This window comes from Saccopteryx leptura, chromosome 2, assembly GCF_036850995.1.
Source record: "Saccopteryx leptura isolate mSacLep1 chromosome 2, mSacLep1_pri_phased_curated, whole genome shotgun sequence".
Taxonomy (NCBI): Eukaryota; Metazoa; Chordata; class Mammalia; order Chiroptera; family Emballonuridae; genus Saccopteryx; species Saccopteryx leptura.
The window spans coordinates 382,306,982-382,331,575 of NC_089504.1; the positions used below are offsets into that span (position 1 = coordinate 382,306,982).

General features: G+C 47.7%; 1 protein-coding gene across 1 annotated transcript in view; it reads left to right on the plus strand.

Annotated features, from left to right (window-relative positions):
* Positions 1-5,728: 5,728 nt before the first annotated feature.
* The window catches only part of UBE2L3 (ubiquitin conjugating enzyme E2 L3), a 54,982-nt gene continuing 36,116 nt past the window's right edge, over positions 5,729-24,594 (plus strand). The window contains exon 1 of the mRNA XM_066365451.1: positions 5,729-5,811. Within this exon, the coding sequence (XP_066221548.1) occupies positions 5,785-5,811 (27 nt within the window). The 5' untranslated portion in view covers positions 5,729-5,784. The remainder of the gene's footprint in view (positions 5,812-24,594) is intronic.

Consider the following 24,594-nt stretch of genomic DNA (forward strand, 5'->3'; position numbering starts at 1 on the left):
TTTCTCAGGGCCTCAGTTTCCTCAGATGTCAAATAAAAAATATATATTTTTTAGAGAGACAGTAAGAGAGTCAGAGAGAGGGAGAGATGAGAAGCATCAATTCTTCGTTGTGGCACCTTAGTTGCTCATTGATTGCGTTCTCATATGTGCTTTGACCGGGGGGCTACAGCAGACTGAGTTACCCCTTGCTCAAGCCAGCAACCTTGGACTCAAGCTAGCGACCTGGGGCTTCAAGCCAGCAACCTTTGGGCTCAAGCCAGTGACCATGGGGTCATGTCTATGATCCCATGCTCAAGCCTGTGACACCGCACTTGAACTGGTGAGCCTGTGCTCAAGCTGGATGGGCCTGAGCTCAAGCCAGTGACATCGGTTTTTGTTTTTGTTTTTTACAGAGAGAGGGATAGACAGGGACAGACAGACAGGAACGGAGAGAGATGAGAAGCATCAATCATTAGTTTTTCATTGTGCGTTGCAACACCTTAGCTGTTCATTGATTGCTTTCTCATATGTGCCTTGACCGTGGTCCTTCAGCAGACCAAATAACCCCTTGCTGGAGCCAGCGACCTTGGGTTTAAGATGGTGGGCTTTTTTTTTGCCTCAAACCAGATGAGCCCGCGCTCAAGCTGGTGACCTTGGGATCTCGAACCTGGGTCGTCACTGCCTGGTCAGGCGACATCAGGGTTTTATTTTTTATTTTTATTTTTTTTAATTAAAAATTTTTTTTAATTTATTCATTTTTAGAGAGGAGAGAGAGAGAGAGACAGAGAGGGAGAAAGAGCAGAGAGAGAAAGAGAAGGGGGGAGGAGCTGGAAGCATCAACTCCCATATGTACTTTGACCAGGCAAGCCCAAGGTTTCGAACCGGCAACCTCAGTGTTCCAGGTCGACGCTTTATCCACTGTGCCACCACAGGTCAGGCGACATGGGGGTTTTAAAACTGGGTCCTCTGCACCCTAGTCTGATGCTCTATCCACTGCGCCACCGCCCAGTCAGGGAATAAAATACACTGTATCTTAGTATTGCTCTGTGGCAGTAATGCACTTAGTGGTAGGTACAAATGTCCAGCACCCAGTGCCAGGCACGCAGTCAGGCGTAATGAGTATGAGTGCCCATTGCCAATTTCCTGCAATGTCTCTTATCATCTCTTCTGTTGCAGAACTTCTTCCATCTCTAGCCCTTCCACCAGACTCTGTCAGGTCTCTCCTCTGAACCTCCATAACTCACCAAACCCTTCCACCTTCCCTTCTGTTATTTTCTTGATGCCTGCACAGGATGCTGCACCCTTTGATGGCAGGTGCCACCTTTGTATCTCCCACTCTGAACCTAGCAGATGAATACCCAGGAACCTCTGCTGATTGGAGAAAGGAACAGCATATGATAAGTTTGAGCAGAAGAGCCTGAAATCCAGAAGGAGGAAGAGGACACTTAAAAAAAATTATTTATTTATTTACTTATTTATTTATTTTTAATTTTTTTTTACTTTTATTAATTTTTTTTTTTTTTTTTACAGAGACAGAGAGTGAGTCAGAGAGAGGGATAGACAGGAATGGAGAGAGATGAGAAGCATCAATCATTAGTTTTTCATTGCACGTTGCAACACCTTAGTTGTTCATTGATTGCTTTCTCATGTGCCTTGATCGCGGGCCTTCAGCAGACCGAGTAACCCCTTGCTGGAGCCAGCGACCTTGGTTTCAAGCTGGTGAGCTTTTGCTCAAACCAGATGAGCCTGCGCTCAAGCTGGTGACCTCAGGGTCTCGAACCTGGGTCTTCCGCATCCCAGTTCGATGCTCTATCCACTGCGCCACTGCCTGGTCAGGCACTTTTACTAATTTTTAGAGAGGAGAGAGAATGAGAGGGGGGGGGAGGGAGAAGCAGGAAGCATCAACTCCCATATGTGCCTTCACCAGGCAAGCCTAGGGTTTTGAACCGGCAACCTCAGCATTCCACGTTGACGCTTTATCCACTGTGCCACCACAGGTCAGGCCGGAAGAGGCCACTTTTTGTGTGTGTGTGTGTATTTTTCTGAGGTTGGAAATGGGAAGGCAGTCAAACTCCTGCATGCGCCCTACCAGGATCCACTTGGCATGCCCACCAGGGGGCGATGCTCTGCCCATCTGGGGCTTCGCTCTGCGGCAATCAGAGCCATTCTAGCGCCTGAGGCAGAGGCCACAGAGCCATCCTCAGCGCCCGGGCCATCTTTGCTCCAATGGAGCTTGGCTGCGGGAGGGGAAGAGAGAGAGAGGAAGGAGAAGGGGAGGGATGGAGAAGCAGGTGGGCGCCCCTCTTGTGTGCCCTGGCCGGGAATCGAACCTGGGACTCCTGCATGCCAGGCCGACGCTCTACCACTGAGCCAACCGGCCAGGGCCAGAGGCCACTTTTGATGGGGGACTCTGGAGGTGGCATAAAAAGATCATGTCTGAATGACAAGGGTTAGCTCAGTGGAGGATGGAGCTGGTGTGACCAGAAGCCAGAGCAGGAGAGGAGCCCCAAAGACCAGGCAGCTTTCCACTGGGACTAGGTACATTTCCTGCATGCTTATTTAACAAGGACACTCTTTACCTCAGTTCCTTGGTTCCCCACCTGCAAAGTAGGTGCAAGGGAGCCATCTTGCAGAACAGAGGTGAGGGTGCAGGAGGATGCTACAGCAAAGGCTAGTTCTCAGCACTTGACCTCTCCCAATACTAGCCTCTATTCTCAGTTTAGCATGTTTTTTTTTTTAATTTTATTTATTTATTTTTACAGTGACAGAGAGAGAGACAGATAGGGACAGACAGACAGGAACGAAGAGAGATGAGAAGCATCAATCATCAGTTTTTCGTTGCGACATCTTAGTTGTTCATTGATTGCTTTCTCATATATGCCTTGACCGTGGGCCTTCAGCAGACCGAGTAACCCCTTGCTTGAGGTGAGCCTTGCTCAAACCAGATGAGCCTGCGCTCAAGCTGGCGACCTCAGGTCTCGAACCTGGGTCTGCCGCATCCCAGTCCAATGCTCTATCCACTGTGTCACCACCTGATCAGGCTCAGTTTAGCATGTTGAGGTCAAGAATATGCATTGTGCTTCCTGAACTGGCTTGGAATTCTTCAGGGCAGGATCCCTTTCTGAAACTGTGGTTTTCCATAGGTGGAAGCAGTTCCCAATAAAGTTGTGTTCTTTCTTGGACCTGGGCCCACTAAGCACCGGGCCCAGTACACACAATAGGACTGTGGAGTCAGTCCCCAGGCCAGACTTTCAAGTCCTCCATAACTCTGGGGAGGTAGTTGGTGGAGTCCCTCATACATTTGCCAAATGTTTATTTTATTTATTTATTTAGTGTTTTAAACTACCTTTCGGTATACTGGTGTTTATTTTTTTAATTTTTTTAAATTTTATTTATTAATTTTAGAGAGGAGAGAGAAAGGGAGAGAGAGAGACAGAGAGGGAGAGAGAGAGGAGAGAGAGACAGAGAGAGAAGGTGGGGAGGAGCAGGAAGCATCAACTCCCATATGTGCCTTGACCAGGCAAGCCCAGGGTTTTGAACCGGCGACCTCAGCATTTCCAGGTCGACGCTTTATCCACTGCGCCACCACAGGTCAGGCTGCCAAATGTTTATTAAGCACCCACTGTGTGATGGCCCTGGGTTAGATAAAAGACAGAGGTTCCTTGATTATATGAAGCTGTCATCTAGTCTGTCTCCCACTCCTTCCTTCCTTCCTTCCTTCCTTCCTTCCTTCCTTCCTTCCTTCCTTCCTTCCTTTCTTCCTTCCTTCCTTCCTTCCTCTCTCTCTCTCTTTCTTTCTTTCCAGAGTCAGAGAGAGGGATAGACAGGAACAGAGAGATGAGAAGCATCAATCATTAGTTTTTCTTGCTCATTGCGACACCTTAGTTGTTCATTGATTGCTTTATCATATGTGCCTTGACCATGGGCCCTCAGCAGACCAAGTAACCCCTTGCTTGAGCCAGCAACCTTGGGTCCAAGCTGGTGAGCTTTGCTCAAACCAGATGACCCTGCACTCAAGCTGGTGACCTCGGGGTCTCGAACCTGGGTCCTCGCATCCCAGTCCGATGCTCTATCCACTGTGCCACTGCCTGGTCAGGCTCTCCCACTCCTTCTTATTGTCAAGCCTGGACTCCTGAACTGTGTAGGAGGCTAGTTCTATTTCAGGCTATATATTTCCAGTGCTCTTTTCTTCTCTCCTTTCCTGGGAAACTGATTGCTGTTAAAATGGAGAAATACTCCTTCACAAGGGGTAAGTGTGCTCTGAAACTGCAGTCTTCTCTTTGCCTGCACTGCCACCTTAGGTCCAAACCATTATCATCTCTTTGCCTGGATGGCTGCAATAGGCTTCCAAAGGACCCCTCATCTTCTTCTCATCCTCCTACCTACTTCCATTCTCCATTATTCAGTAAGAGTGCTCTCCTTAAACACCTACATCTGACTATTTGGTTGCTACCCACATTCATCAGGGGGCTCTCTCTCACAGCACACGAAGAAAAGCCAAATCCCTCTCTTTCCTTCAAGGCCCTCCACAGTTTGTTATCTGCTTTCCCCACTCCCTGAAATCCTTCATACTCAATTCTGGCTGCCTACCACCCAGACAGCCTCATTCATGGTCTTTGCCAGTGTCATTTCTCCTGCTTGAAACATTCACCTCCAGCCCGACCGGCGGTGGCTCAGTGGATAGAGCATCAGACTGGGATGTGGAAGACCGAGGTTTGAGACCCCGAGGTCGCCAGCTTGAGCATGGGCTCATTTGGTTTGAGCAAAAATTCACCAGCTTGGACCCAAGGTCGCTGGCTTAAGCAAAGGGTTACTCGGTCTGCTGAAGGCCCATGGTCAAGGCACATATGAGAAAGCAATCAATGAACTAAGGTGTCGCAATGAACAGCGAAAAACTAATGATTGATGCTTCTCATCTCTCCATTCCTGTCTGTCTGTCCCTGTCTATCCCTCACTCTGACTCTCTCTCTGTCTCTGTAAAAAAATTAAAAAACAAAAAACAAAAACATTCTCCTCCAAGCCTCCCCGCTGCTCCTTCTCATCCTTCAAATCTCTGTTCTTACTTGGCTGCATAACCTTGGGCAAATCACTGGGCTTCTCCATGGCTCTGTTTCCCACAAAATGGGGCTGTTAATGGTCTAGTGTTAGCTATTATTATTTATACTATTTCCTCGGTAAGACTTTTTTGACTTACCAATGAAAAGTAGATCCCTACAGTCATTTTTCCATCACCCAGTTTGTTTTCTTCACTGCGCTTTAGCAGTGCTTGAAATAATCCTGGTTATTTATTTATTATTTTTAAAATATGGCAGGGTTTTTTTTTTTTTTTTTAAGACTTCATTTATTGATTTTCCAGAGAGAGAAGAGAGGAGGTGGGGGACCAAGAAGTATCAACTCTTTGTTGCTTCACTTTAGTTCATTGATTGCTTGTCCTCTGTGCCTTGACTGGACAAGCCCAGGGTTTCCAACCAGGGACCTCAGCATTCCAGGTCTATGCTTATCCACTTCCTCACCACAGGCCAGGCTAATCCCGGTTCTTTAATGATGTTGTGTGACCAATATTTATTGCGCACCTACATGCTAGGCACTGTTTTTAATTGCCATTAATTGGACACCCCATAAAGACAGGTCACTACATGCTCCTTTCAACCAAGTCTACCTAGCACTGTGGCCGGCACACAGTAGGCGTTTTGCACATCCGGTGCCCCGCCTTGCCCGCCCCTCCCCCGCTCCAGGAAGTGCGGGGGCTTCAGCCGCCGGGGCGGCCGCGATGCACACTGGGAAAGCAGCAGCACCAGATCCAAGATGGCGGCTAGCAGGAGGCTGATGAAGGTAAAAGCCATTCTCTGGCGCCGGCCGGGCGGGGGGCAGCGTCTTGAGCTTGGGGCCTCCACGACGAGCTGGGGCTCATCGGGGCCCCGCCGCTTAGCCTTCCACTGTACGTGGCCCTGCCTCCCCCCGGACCGTGCGCGGACTGAAGGAGCTAACGGGGCCGCCTAGGCCTCAGCCTGGGCGGGAGGCCGCGCTGGTAGCCGCTACCGGCCCCTCAGCCCGGTCCCAGGTGTCCACGCTGCCCTCCGCCGGGAGCATAGCCAGGTTCCCCTCTTCGCGGCAGCCGCTTCCCATAAGTGGGGGCGGCGTTGATGTGGGGGCTCGGCCGGGTGGCCTCAAACCGGGCGCTTGCAGCTAAGGCCTGAGCGCTGGAGCCCGGACCGGGAGCCCGCGCCGCGGACCCGCCCCGCCCTGGGCCGCAGCTCGGGAGGCTGGGAGGCCGGGAGGTTTAGGCTCGGTAAGGAAGGAGGGTGCCGGGCGATGAAAGTTAGGTCAGTTTTTGGTGGGTCTTTTGAAATTGCGTTGGGTTCTACCAAACTGTTGGCTTGTGACTGCAGAGTCACACAGCGGCAAATTCCAACTTCAGGAAGGCGTGAGGTCGGCCGGGATTGCGGCGCGTTCTCCTTTCCCGTCTCCTGTCCTGCCCACCACTTAGTCATCCCGATCTCCTTTCCCTAATGAAGCAAAGTGCCATTTGGTGGTGGTGGTGGTGGGGTGGCTTCAGTCGTTCGAATCATAACCAGCCAAAGTTTTTAAAAATAACTTGGTACTTTGTATCTTGAATGCAGCGGGGTGCTTTCTTGCTAATTGGCTCCTTGGGTGAGGAATACAGATGCTAAATTGGCTTAATTCTTTCCCTTGTTTGCCGGCGTCCTTTAGAGCGGATCTCGTCAGCATTTGAGTCGGTTGTCCGGTAGCTGTAGGGCTGCACCCGGACGGAAATAAAAAAGACCAGGAGCTGGTTTCCTGAGGGAACTTAAAGAGCTGGGCTTCCTCCTGGGGAGAGCAGTGCTTGGTAGAACTGAACATTGAACTTGGAATTACAGCCTCTGGGCCTTCTCTCCCTGAGCACATTTCCTTTTGTTCACAAGAGCTGGCGACGACATTTAACTTCATAAAACTCTGTTGGAAGTGGGTAGAAAAGAGCAGTCCTAATCTCTTCTGTCGTTGACACTACCAGTCACCCAGATAAGAGGACTGTTGATCACTTATTTCCCTACTCAGCTTCTTAAATGCGGTCACCCGTTAAATCATCTGAATTTTACTGTAGAAAGATTTCTTGAGGGTGTGCCTTCCTTCTTAATCTCACTGAAATTACTTGAATTCATACCCTTATTTCTTAGGTGCCCTCCTGAGTACTTTCTTCTGATTACCTCTTAAGGACACCAGTGTTCTTTCTCTCTCTCTCTCTCTCTCTCTCTCTCTCTTTTGAGAGACAAGAAACAGGAAGGGAGGAAGATGAGAAGCATCAACTGGTAGTGGCTGCACTTTAGTTATTCATTGCTTGCTTCTCATAAGTGCCTGCAGGGGGGCTCCAGTCCAGCCAGTGAGTTTGGGTTCAAACCAGCGACCAGGGGATTATGTAGACAATCCCACACTCAAACCAGCAATCCCACGCTCAAGCTGGCAAATTTGGGGTTTCGAACCTGAGACCTCAGCATCCAGGCTGATGCTCTATCCACTGCACCACCACTGGTCAGGCCAGAGTTCTTTTTGTAAAGCAAATATTTAATCCTTCTACTCCTACTGAAAACAACCTTTGTGGTTTTTTGTCCTCAGCAGTTAATTCTAACTTTTTATGTGGCATGTGAGACCCTTAGGTTGACTGAAAGTAATCTGTTAAGTCTCTTCTGTCCTGCCCCTTGGCTTCCCCACTTCCCTTTCACCTTCACAGTAGCTACCTTTGGGTTGTTGTTGTTAAAGCTTTTACTCTGTGCAGCCTTACACGTTCATGATCATGTTTACTCCCTGGTGAAATGGACGGTATTATTCCCATTTTGTACATGAGAAAATGGAATGTAGAGAGATTCTTTGGCTTGCCCAAGTTTTTCTATCAGGGAGAAAAAGTGAGCTGTGATATCAGTTTTGATTCCAAAGCCCCCTGCTCTTGCATGTTATGTGGTCTCCCTTTGCACTTGCTGTTTGCTCGATCTGAGAATGTCTGCCTTCCTTTTGCTTCTCTTCCTATCCAGGGAAGGCCCAGGTTCATTTCCAAAGCCAGCTCTGCTGTTAATGTGTGTGGTCTCCCTTCAGAATGAGTTGTTTTGTTTTTTTGTGTGTAACTATAGCACTTTCTTTGGTGGGTTTTTTTTTTTTTTTGTATTTTTCTGAAGTTGGAAACAGGGAGGCAGTCAGACTCCCGCATGCACCTGACCAGGATCCACCCGGCATGCCCACCAGGGGGCAATGCTCTGCCCGTCTGGGGCGTTGCTCTGTTGCAACCAGAGCCATTCTAGCGCCTGAGGCAGAGGCCATAGAGCCATCCCCAGCGCCCTGGGCCAACTTTGCTCCAATGGAGCCTTGGCTGCGGGAGGGGAAGAGAGAGACAGAGAAGAAGGAGAGAGGGAGGGGTGGAGAAGCAGATGGGCGCTTCTCCTGTGTGCCCTGGTCTGGAATCGAACCCGGGAGCACTTTCTTTTTTCTTTCCCTTTCTTTTTAAGATATTTTTTATGAGTTTATTTGATCCAAAACTTACAGTTGCCAGGAAGCAAGATCTTAAATGCTCCTACAGCACTTTCTTTCTGTTTCTCTTTGAGCACTGTCACAATCTGATTTGTATTAATTAGGCGTGTTTTACCTATTGGGTTCTGACTTCCTCTCGGTATCCTGTGGTCTAGCTCAGTTAACTCAATTTGGGGTTCCCAGGCTCCTAGGAGTTTGAGAGGGAAGTTGTTATGGTTTTTTAATTTTTTGTATGTTTAAACAAATTTGAGCTTAGAAAAAAACATGTAGCATTAACTGAGTACCTATTAGGTACTAGATCCTAGGTTTACGTAAGTTCTTTTCAGTTACACTTAAAGTTAGTATATTGTCATCTTTATTCTACAAATGAGAAAATTGTGAGTGGTAGATAGAGGTTGAGTGTTGCTTAAGGTTGAGTAGCAGAACTGAGTGGGGAGTGATGAGATACTAAATCTCCTTGTCTCCAAATTCCATGCTTGTCACTCTTTTATTTATTTATTTATTTATTTATTTATTTATTTATTTATTTATTTATTTATTTTACAGGGACAGAGAGAGGGCTAGATAGGGACAGACAGGAACGGAGAGAGATGAGAAGCATCAATCATCAGTTTTTCCTTGCGACACCTTAGTCATTCATTGATTGCTTTCTCTTATGTGCCTTGACCACGGGCCTTCGGCAGACCAAGTAACCCCTTGCTTGAGCCAGTGACCTTGGGTCCAAGCTTGTGAGCTTTTTGCTCAAACCAGATGAGCCCATGCTCAAGCTGGTGACCTCGGGGTCTCAAACCTGGGTCCTCCGCATCCCAGTTTGATGCTCTATCCACTATGCCACCGCCTGGTCAGGCCTTTTTTAAAGATTTATTTTATTTTATTTATTTATATTTTTAAATCAGGTGAGAGGCAGAGAAACAGACTCCTGCATGTGCCCCCACAGGGATCCACCCAGCAGCCCCTATCTGGAGCTGATGTTCTGCCCATCTGGAGCCACTGCTCTGTTGCTCAGCAACCGAATTATTTTAGCACTTGAGGTGAGGCCATGGAGCCATTCTCAGCGCCCAGGGCCAACTTGCTCATTGGAGCCATGGCTGTGGGAGGGGAGAGGGGGAGAAGCAGATGATCCTTTTTCCTGTGTGCCTTGACTAGAATCCAACCCGGGACTTTCACATGCTGGGTCGACACTCTACTGCCGAGCCAACCGGCCAGGGCCTTATTTATTGATTATATGTAGAGAGAGAGGAGAGAGAAGGAGGGGGAGATAAGAAGTATAAACTCATAGTTGCTTCACTTTAGTTGTTCATTGATTGCTGTTGTATATGCCTTGACCAAGCAAGCCCACGGTTTCTAACCAGCAACCTTAGTATTACAGGTTGACACTTTATCCATTGTGCCACCACAGGTCAAGCTAAAGTGATTTTCTTTCTTTTCTTTTTTTTTTAAGACTTTATTTATTGCTTGACCAGGCGTGGTGCAGTGGATAGAGCGTAGGACTGCGACGGGGAGGACCCAGGTTCAAAACCCTGAGGTTGCCAACTTGAGCGCTGGCTCATCTGGTTTGAGCAAGGCTCACCAGTTTAAGCCCAAGTTTGCTGGCTTGAGCAAGGGGTCACTCAGTCTGCTGTAGCCCCTGGACAAGGCACATGTGAGAAAGCAATCAATGGCCTGACCTGTGGTGGCGCAGTGGGATAAAGCGTCAACCTGAAACACTGAGGTTGCCGGTTCGAAACCTTGGGCTTGCCTGGTCAAGGCACATATGGGAGTTGATGCTTTCTGCTCCTTTCTCTCTCTCTCTCACTCCTCTCTCTCTAAAAAAAAAAAAAAATCAATAAATAAAATATTTAAAAAAAAAAGAAAAAAAAAGAAAGCAATCAATGAACAACTAAGGTGCCGCAACGAAGAATTGATGCTTCTCATCTCTCCCTATCTGTCTCTCTCTGTCTCTGTCACAAAAAAGGAAGAAGAAAAAAGACTTTATTTTTATAGAGAAAGGATGAGGGAGAAATAAGTTGCTTCACTTTAGTTGTTCATTGCTTGCTTGTTGTATGAGCCTTGACTGAGCAAGCCCAAGGTTTCAAATGGGCAACCTCAGCATTCCAGGTCAATGCTCTGTTCACTGTCCACCATAGGCCAGCCTAAAGGGATTTTCAGTGGTGAAAAGTAAATATGTTGAATAAACAAATGAATTACATCTTGAAATAACTTCAGATTTCTTCAAAAACTACTTTTTAAAAAAGATTTTATTTATTCATTTTAGAGAGGGGAGAAAGAGAGAGAAGGGGGGAGGCGCAGGAAGCGTCAACTCCCATATGTGCTTTGATTAGGCAAGCCCAGGGTTTCGAATGGGTGACTTCAACGTTCCAGATCGACGCTTTATTCACTGCACCACCACAAGTCAGGCTCCTCAAAAACTACGTACTTTGTAGGACACTCAGAATCAGAAATTTCTTTGTAACAATGATTGCAGATGGTGTAAAAAACATTTTTAAAAAGGTTTTATTTATTTTACGGAGAAAGAGGGGAGTGTGAAGCATCAACTCATAGTTGCTTCACTTTAGTTGTTCATTGGTTGCTTGTCATATGTGCCTTGACTGGGCAAGCCCAGGGCTTTGAATCGGCAACCTCAGCATTCTACATTCACTCTTTTTTATTTTCAGTGACAGAGAGAGACAGAGAGAGGGGACAGATAGGGACAGACAGACAGGAAGGGAGAGAAATGAGAAGCATCAGTTCTTCATTGCGGCTCCTTAATTGTTAATTGATTGCTTTCTCATATGTGCCTTGACCAGGAGGCTCTAGCAGAGTAAGTGACCCCTTGCTCAAGCCAGTGACCTTGGGGCTCAAGCTAGTAACCTCAGGGTTTCCAACCTGGTCCTCTGTGTCTCAATCTGGCGCTCTATCTATACTGTACCACCACCTGGTCAGGCATCTATGTTCACTCTTTATCCACTGTGCCACCACAGGTTAGGTTAAAATCTTTATTAAAAAAATTTTTTCCCCATTGATTTGAGAGAGAGAAGCATCAACTCGTTCCATTCAGTTATGCACTCATTGATTGCCTCTCATACTTGCCTTGTCTGAGGATCAATCCCATGACCTCTGTGCACCAGGTTGATGCTTTATCTGCTGAGCCACCTGGCTAAGGCTATTTTTAATTTTTTTAAATTGAATTTATTGGGGTGACACTGTTTAAGATAATTTTTCAGGTTTCAGGTACCCAGTTTTACAGTACATCTTTGTATTCTTTATTGGGGGTTCACCTCCCCCCCAATTCAAGTCTTCATTGCCATTTGTCACCCATTATACCTTTCCCCCTCCCTGCAATTACCACATTTGTTTACCAAATTCTGTGTCCATGAATTTTTCTCTCCTTTTTTGGGGGGGGTCCTTTTTTGCTCAGTCTCTTCACCACCCTCACTCAACTCTTACCCTCTGACAGCTGTCTACTTACTCTCTATGAATTTGTGTCTATTTTGCTTGCTTATTCATGAGTCCATATATGAGTGAAATTATATGGCACTTGCCTTTGACTTGCTTATTTCACTTGGCATAATGCTGATAAAGTCTTAATTTAAAAAAACATTTGCGCCTGACCAGGCGGTGGCGCAGTGGATAGAGCATTGGACTGGGATGCAGAAGACCCAGGTTCGAGATCCCGAGGTCGCCAGCTTGAGCTCAGGCTCATCTGGTTTGAGCAAAAAGCCCACCAGCTTGAACCCAAGGTTGCTGGCTCCAGCAAGGGGTTACTCGGTCTGCTGAAGGCCCGCAGTCAAGGCACATATGAGAAAGCAATCAATGAACAACTAAGGTGTTGCAGCGCACAATGAAAAACTAGTGATTGATGCTTCTCATCTCTCTCCGTTCCTGTCTGTCTGTCCCTGTCTATCCCTCTCTCTCTCTGGGAAAAAAAAAATTTGCTGCACCTGGCCTGTGGTGGTGCAGTGGATAGAGCTTTGACCTGGAACGCTGAGGTCAAAACCCTGGGCTTGCCAGGTTGAGGCAAATGCAAGCAAGGAGCAACTAAACTGAAGCAACTATAAGTTAATATTTCTCACTACCCCACTCCCTTTGCTCTGTTAAAATCAGACAAAATCTTCAAAAAAAGAAAAGGCCATTGTTATAAAAATAAATAAATAAAATAAAAAACATTTGCACAACCAGTGGTGGCACCGCCGTGGATGGAGCATCAGCCTGGAGCACTGAGTTTGAGCCGAGGCTTGAGCCTGAGGTCTCTGGTTTGATTTTTTTTTTTTTTTTTTTTGGTACTTTTCTGAAACTGGAATCGGGGAGAGACGGCCAGACAGACTCCCGCATGCGCCCGACTGGGATCCACCCGGCACGCCCACCAGGGGCGACGCTCCGCCCACCAAGGGGCGATGCTCTGCCCCCCCCCCCCCCCATCTGCATCGCTCCTCTGCGACCAGAGCCACTCCAGCGCCCGGGACAGAGGCCAAGGAGCCATCCCCGCTCCAATGGAGTCCCGGCTGCGGGAGGGGAAGAGAGAGACAAGAGAGGAAGGAGGGGGGGGTGGAGAAGCAAATGGGCGCTTCTCCTATGTGCCCTGGCCGGGAATCGAACCGGGGTCCCCCGCACTCCAGGCCGACGCTCTACCACTGAGCCAGGGCCAAAAAGGTGACAACTGCCAACTCAGCATTAGCCGTCCAGTGTTAGTGAATCAGAATTATACCTCCTTTTTTTTTGGAAGAGGGAAGGTCAGGTTGGCAAAATATATATATATATATTTTTGGTGGGCCACAGAGTTGTAGTAATTTGTATGTGCCATGAGATGGAAAAGGTTGAAAATCGCTGGCCAAAAGGATTAGCCTTTTTCAGAACCCAATTTAGGAATTACAATGTTAATAAAACATTAAATAGTTTTTAATTTGCAGGTGGCTAATTCAGCATGGATGGCAACAACCAGATTGTTGTAACCATTGCTTCAAATCAGGAGGGAAATAGCTACAAAAGTGGTACCTGAAGGTGTGGCTAAGGAAATTGATTGCAGTTTGATCATTTATTTTCAGCCTCTCATTTGCACACTTCTTCCCTAAGGGCCCTCCAGCTGAGTATCTTCCCAGAAGGGCTTTCTCAGTAGGATAATTTGTGAATTTAAGAGAGGAGTTGACATTCTATTAGTTGTTATGGTGTAAATGTTGAGATGGGTACTTGAGGTTTGTAACAGTCTTTTAATGCTGTTTAAATGATGTTTACTCAGGACTTCATGTTGGTATACTTTCAATTTATTATTACTTGTGAGTGAGTAGGAGGAGTCACTAAATACCAGTTCATTCCTTGGAATTAATTTTACTCAGCAGTAAACTAGTTTGCTTTTATTTATTTATTTTTTTTTGTATTTTTCTGAAGTGAGAAGCAGGAAGGCAGACAGACAGACTCCCTCATGTGCCCAATCAGGATCCATGCAGCATGCCAACTAGGGGGCGATGCTCTGCCTATCTGGGGCGTTGCTCCATTGCAACTGGAGCCATTCTAGCGCCTGAGGTGGAAGCCATGGGGCCATCCTCAGCGCCCAGGCCATCTTTGCTCCAATGGAGCCTTGGCTGCAGGAGGGGAAGAGAGAGAGATAGAGAGAGAGGAGAGGGGGGAAGGGTGGAGAATGCAGATGGGCGCTTCTCCTGTGTGCCCTGGCTGGGAATTGAACCCTGGACTCCTGCACGCCAGGCCGATGCTCTACCACTGAGCCAACCAGCCAGGGCAACCTCGGGTTTTGAACCTCTGTCCTCCACATCCCAGTCCGACGCTCTATCCACTGTGCCACCGCCTGGTCAGGCTAAGCTACCGTTATTTATGGCAGGACACCTACATCAGATTCCTTGGTGGTTTCCTTTTATTTCTTACCAGTCAATCTATGCTTAGTCCTACATGATTCCCTAGCCAGCAGTTCATCCAAGAGAAGTAAGTGTACCGATCCAAGCCCTGCTCTGAGATTGGAACGAAATTGAGTAGGTCAGGACTCTGTTTAAAAATTCACGTTGCAGCCCTGGCCGGTTGGCTCAGCGGTAGAGCATTGGCCTGGCGTGCGTGAGTCCCTGGTTTGATTCCCGGCCAGGGCACACAGGAGAAGCGCCCATCTGCTTCTCCACCCCTCCCCCTCTCCTTCCTCTCTGTCTCTCTCTTCCCCTCCTGCAGCCGAGGCTCCATTGGAGCAAAGATGGCCCAGGCTCTGAGGATGGCTCTGTGGCCTCTGCCTCAGACGCTAGAATGGCTCTGGATGTGACAGAGCGAGGCCCCAGAGGGGCAGAGCATCGTCCCCTGGTGGGCATGCCGGGTGGATACCGGTGGGGCGCATGCGGGAGTCTGTCTGACTGCCTCCCCGTTTCCAGCTTCGGAAAAATGAAAAAAAAAAAAAAAAAAAGTAAAAATCCACGTTGCTTGCCATAGTCTTTCAAATTCTGGTCTTGCCAGTCTTTTTTCTCCCCACTTGCCCTGACATGGCATGCTGTGCACACCCTGCGTCGCTTGATGAGCATCCTTGTCTTTTCTCTGCCTTTTTGTCTTTTAAGACTTCTTGTCTTTTTTAGAGAGAGGATGGGAGAGAGATGAGAAGCATTGACTCTTAGTTGTGGCAGTTTAGTTGTTCATTGGTTGATTATCATACATGCCTTGACCAGGGGGCTTCAGCTGAGCCAGTGACCTCTTGCTCAAGTCAGCAACCATGAGATCATGTTGATTATCCCACGCTCAAGCTGGCGACCCTGCGCTCAAGCTGGCTGAGCACGTGCTGAAATCAGCGACCTTGAGATTTCGAACTTGGGACCTTAACGTCCTAGGTCTGTGCTCTATCCACTGCACCACTATCAGTCAGGTAAGACTAGTCTTTTAAGACTCAGCTCAAGGGACACCTTCTCTGAGCTCTGTCCTGGAGGAGCTCGGTGAGGGAGAAGAATGGCATGTACCTAGAACAAAGAAATACTGGTCTCTCCACTCTTTGCCAACCTAATAATGGAGTACAGGCGAGGGAAAGACCCTCTAACATGGAAAAGGAGATGGAACTTGGTCTCTCCTCTCAGAATGAATAGAGTTTGGGTAGTTGAGGAGAGGGGTCTGGACTCCAGTGAGGTTGAATAGCTTTCATCCCTTAGAGTGAATGTGGGCCATAGTAAAGAGAGATGCCCTGAGGAACCCCAGAAACAATCTACCTACTCCCAGTATGGCTGCATGCTCCTGACCTTGTGCTGTCCCCTCTTTGGGTTTTAGTTAGGCCAACCCCTGAGGTACTTTCCAGAAGCACTGGGGAACTGGCCTGGTTTTACTCTAGGCTGGAGCATGTCTATCTAGCACACTTGGCTCTCCAAAACTAGGATCCCTCCCTCCCTCTGCCTTGGTAGGACTAAGTTCTCCAGCCAGCCACTGGGAGAGCTGCCTCTCCATGAATAGGCATCATGGAGGGAGATGCCAATGGGTTTAAGGACAGGTGGCAGAGAGATGCCATAGCTTTTCAGTTGAGGAGTCAGGTGTATGCTCTCCTGCAGCATCCATGAGAAGTGACAGGCCTCGCACTTGTGAGGTCTTTTGCCTGTGTGTATCTACTCTGGCCAGCCTCATTCTGTTTGTTCTTGAAAGCATAGCTAACTTTAACCCTATTCTCAATTGAAAAAAAGGGAGAGGAAAGGGTCTTCTATTCAGAGCAAAGTGTTGAGGGAGAATTCACCTTAGCAGTTAAGCGTCAAGTTCTGGAGTTTGGGTCCTGGGCCTACAGCATCTTAGCTGAGTTAACCTGGGAAAGTTAGTTAACCTCTCTGTGCAGTAGTTACTTTGTTTGTGAAGGTTAATTGAGTTGATATAAATCAAATGCTCAGAAGAGTGCTTGGCATATATTAAGTAAGATACATGTAGATATTACTGTTGGGAGTGAGGAAGACAGTTTCCAGGGCAATGAGGAAAGTGGCCTCACAGGAGGGGAGGGTTTCGAGGAATGATAGAAATGACATGATCTTACCACCAATGCAGAGCCCATTCTCTTACCTGCAGTGCTCTCCTGCTGCCTTTTTTTTTTTTTTTTAAAGTGAGAGGCAGAGAGACAGACTCCCACATGTGCCCCGACTGGGATCCATCCGGCAAGTCCACTAGAAGTGATGCTTTGCCCATTTGGGCCTATTGCTCTGTTGCTCGGCAACCAAGCCATTTTTTAGCGCCTGAGGTGGAGGCCATAGAGCCATCTTCAGCACCTGAGGCCAATTCCCTCAAACCTGTTGAGCCATGGCTACGGGAGGAGGAAGAGAAAGAGTAAGAGGAAGAGAGAGAAGAGGAAGGGAAGGGGTGGAGAAGCAGATAATCACACCTCCTGTTTCTCCCATGTGCCCTGACCGGGAATTAAACCCAGGACATCCATATGCCGGGCTGACTCTACCACTGAGCCAACTGGTCAAGGCCTTCTGCCTCTTGAAATTACCTGTTCTTAGGGTTAAAGGTCTACCAAGACAGCTGTGTGAATGTCTTTGTTTTAAAATGTTTACTAACAAAATCAAAAGGCTTTGAAATTTAAACTTTGTCTTAGAATTTCTCCCTGTGTATTTTTTCTTTTTTAAACATTTTTATTTATTTTATTTATTTATTTTTCATTTTTCCAAAGCTGGAAACGGGGAGGCAGTCAGACAGACTCCCGCATGCGCCCGACCGGGATCCACCCGGCATGCCCACCAGGGGGCGATGCTTTGCCCCTCTGGGGCGTCGCTCTATTGCGTCCAGAGCCATTCTAGCGCCTGAGGCAGAGGCCACAGAGCCATCCCCAGCACCCGGCCATCTTTGCTCCAATGGAGCCTCGCTGCAGGAGGGGAAGAGAGACAGAGAGGAAGGAGAGGGGGATGGGTGGAGAAGCAGATGAGTGCTTCTCCTGTGTGCCCTGGCCGGAAATCGAACCCGGGACTCCTGCACGCCAGGCCGATGCTCTACCGCTGAGCCAACCGGCCAGGGCCTCCCTATGTATTTTTTCTTAATTGTCCTGAGTGTGTACACAAGGTAATGACTGTGTCCAAAAATGAGCCTAGGTGCTATGAAAGGCAACAGAAAGTACTGAGCTAGGTGGTGCGGTCAGGGATTTTTTTTTTTTTTTTGTATTTTTCTGAAGCTGGAAACGGGGAGAGACAGTCAGACAGACTCCCGCATGCGCCCGACCGGGATCCACCCGGCACGCCCACCAGGGGCAATGCTCTGCCCACCAGGGGGTGATGCTCTGCCCCTCCGTGGCGTCGCTCTGCCGCGACCAGAGCCACTCTAGCACCTGGAGCAGAGGCCAAGAAGCCATCCCCAGCGCCCGGGCCATCTTTGCTCCAATGAAGCCTTGGCTGTGGGAGGGGAAGAGAGTCAGAGAGGAAGGGGGGGGGTGGAGAAGCAAATGGGCGCTTCTCCTATGTGCCCTGGCCAGGAATCGAACCCGGGTCCCCTGCACGCCAGGCCGACGCTCTACCGCTGAGCCAACCGGCCAGGACGCGGTCAGGGATTTGAAGGAAACTTTTTTTTTTTTTTTTAGTGAGGGACAGACAGGAAGGGAGGGAAAGAGATGAGAAGCATCGATTCTTTGTTGCTACACCTTAGTTCATTGATTACTTTCTCATATGTGCCTTGACTAGGGGCTCCAGCAGGGTGAATGACCCCTAGCTCAAGCCAGGGACCATGGGGTCATGTCTATGATCCCATGCTCAAGCTGGCAACCTGGGTCCTCATGGTCCCAGGCCAACACTCTTCACTGCTCCACCGCCGGTTCAGGCTTGAAGAAAACTCTTGAATAAGTAGTTGGAGTCCCAGAAATAATAGTATTGTTTTTTGTCTTTCAGCCTTGAAGCAGAAAGGTTGAGAAAGGTTGTTTTTGTTGGCTGTTCCTTTTCTACTCCTGGTGCTTCACAGTGTCTTTAGAATTCCAGAGCTTTGAGAAGGACCTTGACAGAGAGGAGGCTGTCAAGGAATCTTATAGGGTGCCACCCACAGGCCAGTAGGTGCACTCACTACTCAGTTCTCCCTATTCCTAGGGTCTTGCTCTTGACTTCACATGGCTGCTTTGGTTTTTAAGGAGCGATAAGGTGGAGAGTAGGATTCACTTTAGGTCATAGTTTTGTTCTATTTTTAACAGTTCCAGATCTGTGTTGATTATAGTTTTCTGTGCTTCATTATCTTGTCAGATTTTGCTTCTACTTCTTACTAGCACAGTTAAGCAGAGGGGTGAAATGCTGTTTTGACAACTCTTCGCCCAGGAGACATAAGCCACCAAAGCAGTTACTAACGTCAGAAACAGTGCTCATGCCTGACCATGCAGTGGCGCAGTGGATAGAGCGTTGGACTGGGATGCCGAGGACCCAGGTTCGAGACCCCGAGGTCGCCAGCTTGAGTGCCGGCTCATCTGGCTTGAGCAAAAAGCTCACCAGCTTGGACCCAAGGTCGCTGGCTTGAGCAAGGGCTTACTCGGTCTGCTAAAGGCCTGTGGTCTAGGCACATATGAAAAAGCAATCAATGAACAATTAAGGTGTCACAACGAAAAACTGATAATTGATGCTTCTCATCTCTCCGTTCCTGTCTGTCTGTCTGTCTCTCTCTCTCTGTCCCTGTAAACAAACAAACAAACAAAAAGAAATGGTGCTCATGATGCTACCCCCCCCCCTTTTTTAAGGGAGAGAGGAAGGAGGAGAGAGAGAATTGACTTGTTCCACTTATTTATGCTTTCATTGGTTGATTCTTGTATGTGCCCTGACCAGAGATTGCACCTGCAGTCTTGGTGTATCAGGATGATGCTCTAACCCAGCGGTTCTCAACCTGTGGGTTGACCCACAGGTTGAGAACCACTGCTCTAACCAACTGAGTTACTTGGCTTCACTACCTCCCTCTGTCCCTTTCACCCCCCCTTTCTCTTTCCCTCTCTCTCTCCCTCCCTCTGTTTTAGGTGAGAAGAAAGGAGATAGTGAGGCAGACTTCTGCCTGTGCCCGACCAGGATGCACCCTGCAACCCCATCTGGGGGTTAATGCTTGAGTACTGAGCTATTTTTAGCACCTGAGGCTGAAGTGCTCAACAGAGCTATCCTCAGCACCCGTGGCCACACTCAAATCAATTGAGCCACTGGCTACAGGAGGAGAAGAGAGAGAGGTGGGGAAGGGAGGGACGGAGAAGTAGATGGTCACTTCTGTGTGCCCTGGCTGGGAATCAAACCCGTAATATCCATATACTGGGCCAGCGCTCTATCCACTGAACCACCAGCCAGGGCCTGCCCTCACTATCTTTCTAAGAAAGGATGTTACCTGACTGCCATTGAATGAAGGAGAGAGTATAACTCAAAAGTTGAACAGCTTTGAGCCCTTCTTTTCTGAGATGGTTTGTAAGTATCTGCTTCATACTAGTGTACCTGTTGTTAGGAAAAACCAGAGCATACAAGCTAACATGTAAGGATCCACCACATGTTTTTCACAAGTAATTGCCATTCTCACTTACCCTGTTTCTGGCTCTGTGTCATTGTGTCTGGTATGGACAGACTTGAATTGTATCCCAGCCTTCAAGGAGCTCTCAGTCTGATGAGGGGTGCTTGACTCTGGAGTGTGAGATGTAGGTCAAGAAGGCCAGGCACACCCATGTTCAGATGAAGATAGAAATACATTCCAGGAGCGAGGCTGATGGCTGGAAGCTGACTGTCGTGGAGCTGGCATGAGAGCCCACAGATTTGAGGTTTGGGGTATGCTTGCCCAGAGGTGTGTGGGTAGTGCATTCTTTGTAGCCTGTGCTGAGTGTTCTCTTTAGTCATGTCCTCTTAGAATGACCCTTTTTTTTTTTTTTTTTTTTTTTTTTTTTTTTTTACAGAGGCAGAGATAGACAGGGACAGACAGACAGGAACGGAGAGAGATGAGAAGCATCAATCATCAGTTTCTCGTTGCGTGTTGCAACTTCTTAGTTGTTCATTGATTGCTTTCTCACATGTGCCTTGACCGCGGGCCTTCAGCAGACCGAGTAACCCCCTGCTGGATCCAGCGACCTTGGGTCTAAGCTGGTGAGCTCTTTGCTCAAGCCAGATGAGCCTGCGCTCAGGCTGGCGACCTCGGGGTCTCGAACCTGGGTCCTTCCGCATCCCAGTCCGACGCTTTATCCACTGCGCCACCACCTGGTCAGGCTAGAATGACCTTTTGACAAGTGGCGCACCTCTCTGGAGCAGTGTGCTGTGGCTGAGTAACGGACTAGAGTTTAGATCTTGATTTCTGCCTTGAACTCGTTTGTGTCTACACCTTTAGTCTCAGAGTCCAAATACCTCCAAAGGGGATAATGAAACCTTCAAAGTGTTATGAGAATAATTGAGTGTATATAAGTTATGATAATAACTAAGTGTAAGATAGCTAGCATACTGCCGACCCATAGAAGGGGAAATATGTTGGTGTGGGTCCCACCCTCCTTGCTGAGTGTTTAATTGAAATAAAGAATTGTGTTTGGGGCCCTGGCCGGTTGGCTCAGTGGTAGAGCGTCGGCCTGGCGTGCAGGAGTCCCGGGTTCGATTCCCGGCCAGGGCACACAGGAGAAGTGCCCATCTGCTTCTCCACCCCTCCCCCTCTCCTTCCTCTCTGTCTCTCTCTTCCCCTCCCGCAGCCAAGGCTCCACTGGAGCAAAGTTGGCCCGGGCACTGAGGAGGCTCTGTGGCTTCTGCCTCAGGTGCTAGAATGGCTCTGATTGCAGCAGAGCAATGCCCCAAGATGGTCAGAGCATCGCCCCCTGGTGGGCATGCCGGGTGGATCCTGGTCGGGCGCATGTGGGAGTCTATCTGACTGCCTCCCCGTTTCCAGCTTCGGAAAAATACAAAAAAAAAAAATTGTGTTTGGGGCCTGACCAGGCGATGGCGCATCTGCGATGCGGAGGGCCCAGGTTCGAGACTCTGAGGTCACCAGCTTGAGCACAGGCTCATCTGGTTTGAGCAAAAGCTCACCAGCTTGGACCTAAGGTCGCTGGCTCAGGCAAAGGGTTACTCGGTCTGCTGAAGGCCCATGGTCAAGGCACATATGAGAAAGCAATCAATGAACAACTGAGGTGTCGCAATGAAAAACTGATGATTGATGCTTCTCATCTCTCTCCGTTCTTGTCTGTCCCTGTCTATTCCTCTCTCTGACTCTCTATGTTTCTGTAAGAAAAAAAAAAAAAGAATTGTGTTTGGGGACTCTGAACTGAAGCCTTATGCGTATTAGATTTACTTTATTAAATTACATTGAAGTCGCCTGACCTGTGGTGGCGCAGTGGATAAAGCGTCAACCTGGAAACGCTGAGGTTGCCGGTTCAAAACCCTGGGCTTGCCTGGTCAAGGCACATATGGGAGTTGATGCTTCCGGCTCCCCCTTCTCTCTCTCTCTCTCTTTCTCTCTCTCTCTCCCCTCTCTATAATGAATAAATAAAATCTTTTTAAAAAAGGAAGAATTACAGATTTAAAAAAAATTACATTGAAGTCATATTTATTTTTTATTGATTTTTAAGAGAAAGAAAGGAAGGAAGAGAGAGACAGAGAGAAAAGCATTCATTTGTTGTTCCACTTAGTTGTGCATTCACTGGTCGCTTCCCATATATACACTGACTGGGGATTGAGCCTGCAATGTTGGTATTTTGGGATGACACTCTAACCGACTAAGCTAACCAGCCAGAGCCCAATGAACTCATGATTTAGTGTCATTGCCCCTGGTTGCTTTGTACAACCTTGGAAAGTGCATTTCTGTCTAAAGTAGTCACTTTATTACAGTCACACAAAAAACAAGGAGTAGCTCTTTCAAATTACTAATGTCCTCCCAATTGTGTAGCTGATATTTTGAGAGTGATCTGATTCTTAGATTTAAGGCAGATTTGTGTTATTTTCCTGCAGACATCTGGCTCTATCTGCCAGGTTTTGTTTTGTTTGACCAGGAGGAGCCTAGAAACATTCCTTGCACAATGTAAACACTTAAAATGACTGGTTAGCTGTGAAGGGCTAGGGTAAATACTATATAAATTCATGCTGTTGTCATTATAAATCTTGGAAAGTGCTATTCCAGATCAAGCTAAGCCCTCCTAGGATCCTGCTCCAGAAATAGGAGCCCCTGTGCTGTCCATTTCCAGTGGAGGTATTCCCCACCCTAACTGCTTTGTGTGGTTGAGATGTTTACAAAGGAGTGGTTTCTGGCTCTGGCTCTGGCTCTGGCTCTGGCTCTAGTCTGTCCTTGCCCTGTACAAGGCTGTGACTTGGGCGTCTCTGAACCTGGTTTTATCATCTAACATGAAGCTGATATGCCTGATTTGCCTATCTTGGTTTGTCGTGAACTTCCATTCAGATCCTATGTGCTGTTCATTGTAAATATTGCAGACTATTGTCACAACCAACTGCTTCTCACCCTTCTCTTTCTCAGTGTTTGTTTATTTTTTGTGACAGAGAGAGGGATAGATAGGGACAGACAGGAAGGGAGAGATGAGAAGTATCAATTCTTTGTTGCGGCACCTTAGTTGTTCATTGATTGATTTCTCATATGTGCTTTGACTGGGAGGCTACAGCAGACTGAGTGACCCCTTGCTCGAGCCAGATGAATCCGCGCTCAAGCTAGCGACCTTGGTTTCAAACCTAGGTCCTCCGCGTCCCAATCCGACGCTCTATCCACTACACCACTGTCTGGTCAGGCAGTGTTTATTTTTAATAGTTAAACATTTGTTTTCTATTGATTTTAAAAAAGAGAGGGCAAGGGAAAAGAAAAAAGGAAAGGAGAGAGAAAGAGAAGCATTAACTCATTGCTCTGCTTAGTTCTATTTAGTTGTGCACTCATTGGTTTTTCAGAGAGAGAGAGACAGGAAGGGAGAGAAATGAGAAACATCAACTCATAGTTGAGTCACTGTAGTTCATTGATTGCTTCTTATACATGCCTTGACAGCGAGGGAGGAGCTCCAGTTGAGCCATTGGCTCTGACTCAAGCCAGCAACCTCGGGATTTCGAACCTGTTCTTCAGCATCTCAGGTCAATGTTCTATCCATTGCCCCACCACCTGGTCAGGCTTTCTCTCAGTGTCTTTTTTTTTTTTTTTTTTTTTAAACAGGGACAGAGAGAGTCAGAGAGAGGGATAGACAGGGACAGACAGGAAGGGAGAGAGATGAGAAGCATCAATCATCAGTTTTTCATTGCAACACCTTAATTGTTCGTTGATTGCTTTCTCATATATGCCTTGACCGCGGGCCTTCAGCAGACCGAGGAACCCCTTGCTGGAGCCAGCGCCCTAGGGCTCAAGCTGGTGAGCTTTTTGCTCAAACCAGATGAGTCTGCACTCAAGCTGGTGACCTTGGGGTCTCGAACCTGGGTCTTCCGCATCCCAGTTCAACGCTCTATCCACTGCGCCACTGCCTGCTCAGGCCCATAAACATATTGATTTCTAATTTAAGACCCCATGAATTCTGGTCATAGGCTGTTGATACTACAGTGTGTCCGTAAAGTCATGGTGCACTTTTGACCAGTCACAGGAAAGCAACAAAAGACAATAGAAATGTGAAATCTGCACCTGACCTGTGGTGGCACAGTGGATCAAGCGTCAACCTGGAATGCTGAGGTCGCTGGTTCTAAACCCTGGGCTTGCCCAGTCAAGGCACATATGGGAGTTGATGCTTCCTGCTACTCTTTCCCCCACTTTCTCTCCCTCCCTCCCTCCCTCCCTCTCCTCTAAGATGAATAAATAAAAATAATTAGCCTGATGAGGCGGTGGCGCAGTGGATAGAGTGTCGGACTGGAATGCAGAAGACCCAGGTTCGAGACCCCCAGCTCACCAACTTGTACCCAAGGTCGCTGGCTTGAGCAAGAGGTTACTCGGTCTGCTGAAGGCCCGCGGTCAAGGCACATATGAGAAAGCAATCAATGAACAACTAAGATGTTGCACAAAAAACTGATGATTGATGCTTCTCATCTCTCTTCATTCCTGTCTGTCTGTTCCTGTTTATCCCTCTCTCTGACTCGCTCTCTGTCCCTGTAAAAAGAAAATAAATAAATAAAATAAAACCTTTAAAAAATTAAAAATAATTTTAAAAAAAAGTATAGTGATACAATTATGGAAGGGAGTGAAACTACCATTAATTGAGTACCTACTGAGGTGGTAAGTGCTATATAACATTGTAATTCTCATTAGGGCCTTGTGCAGTAG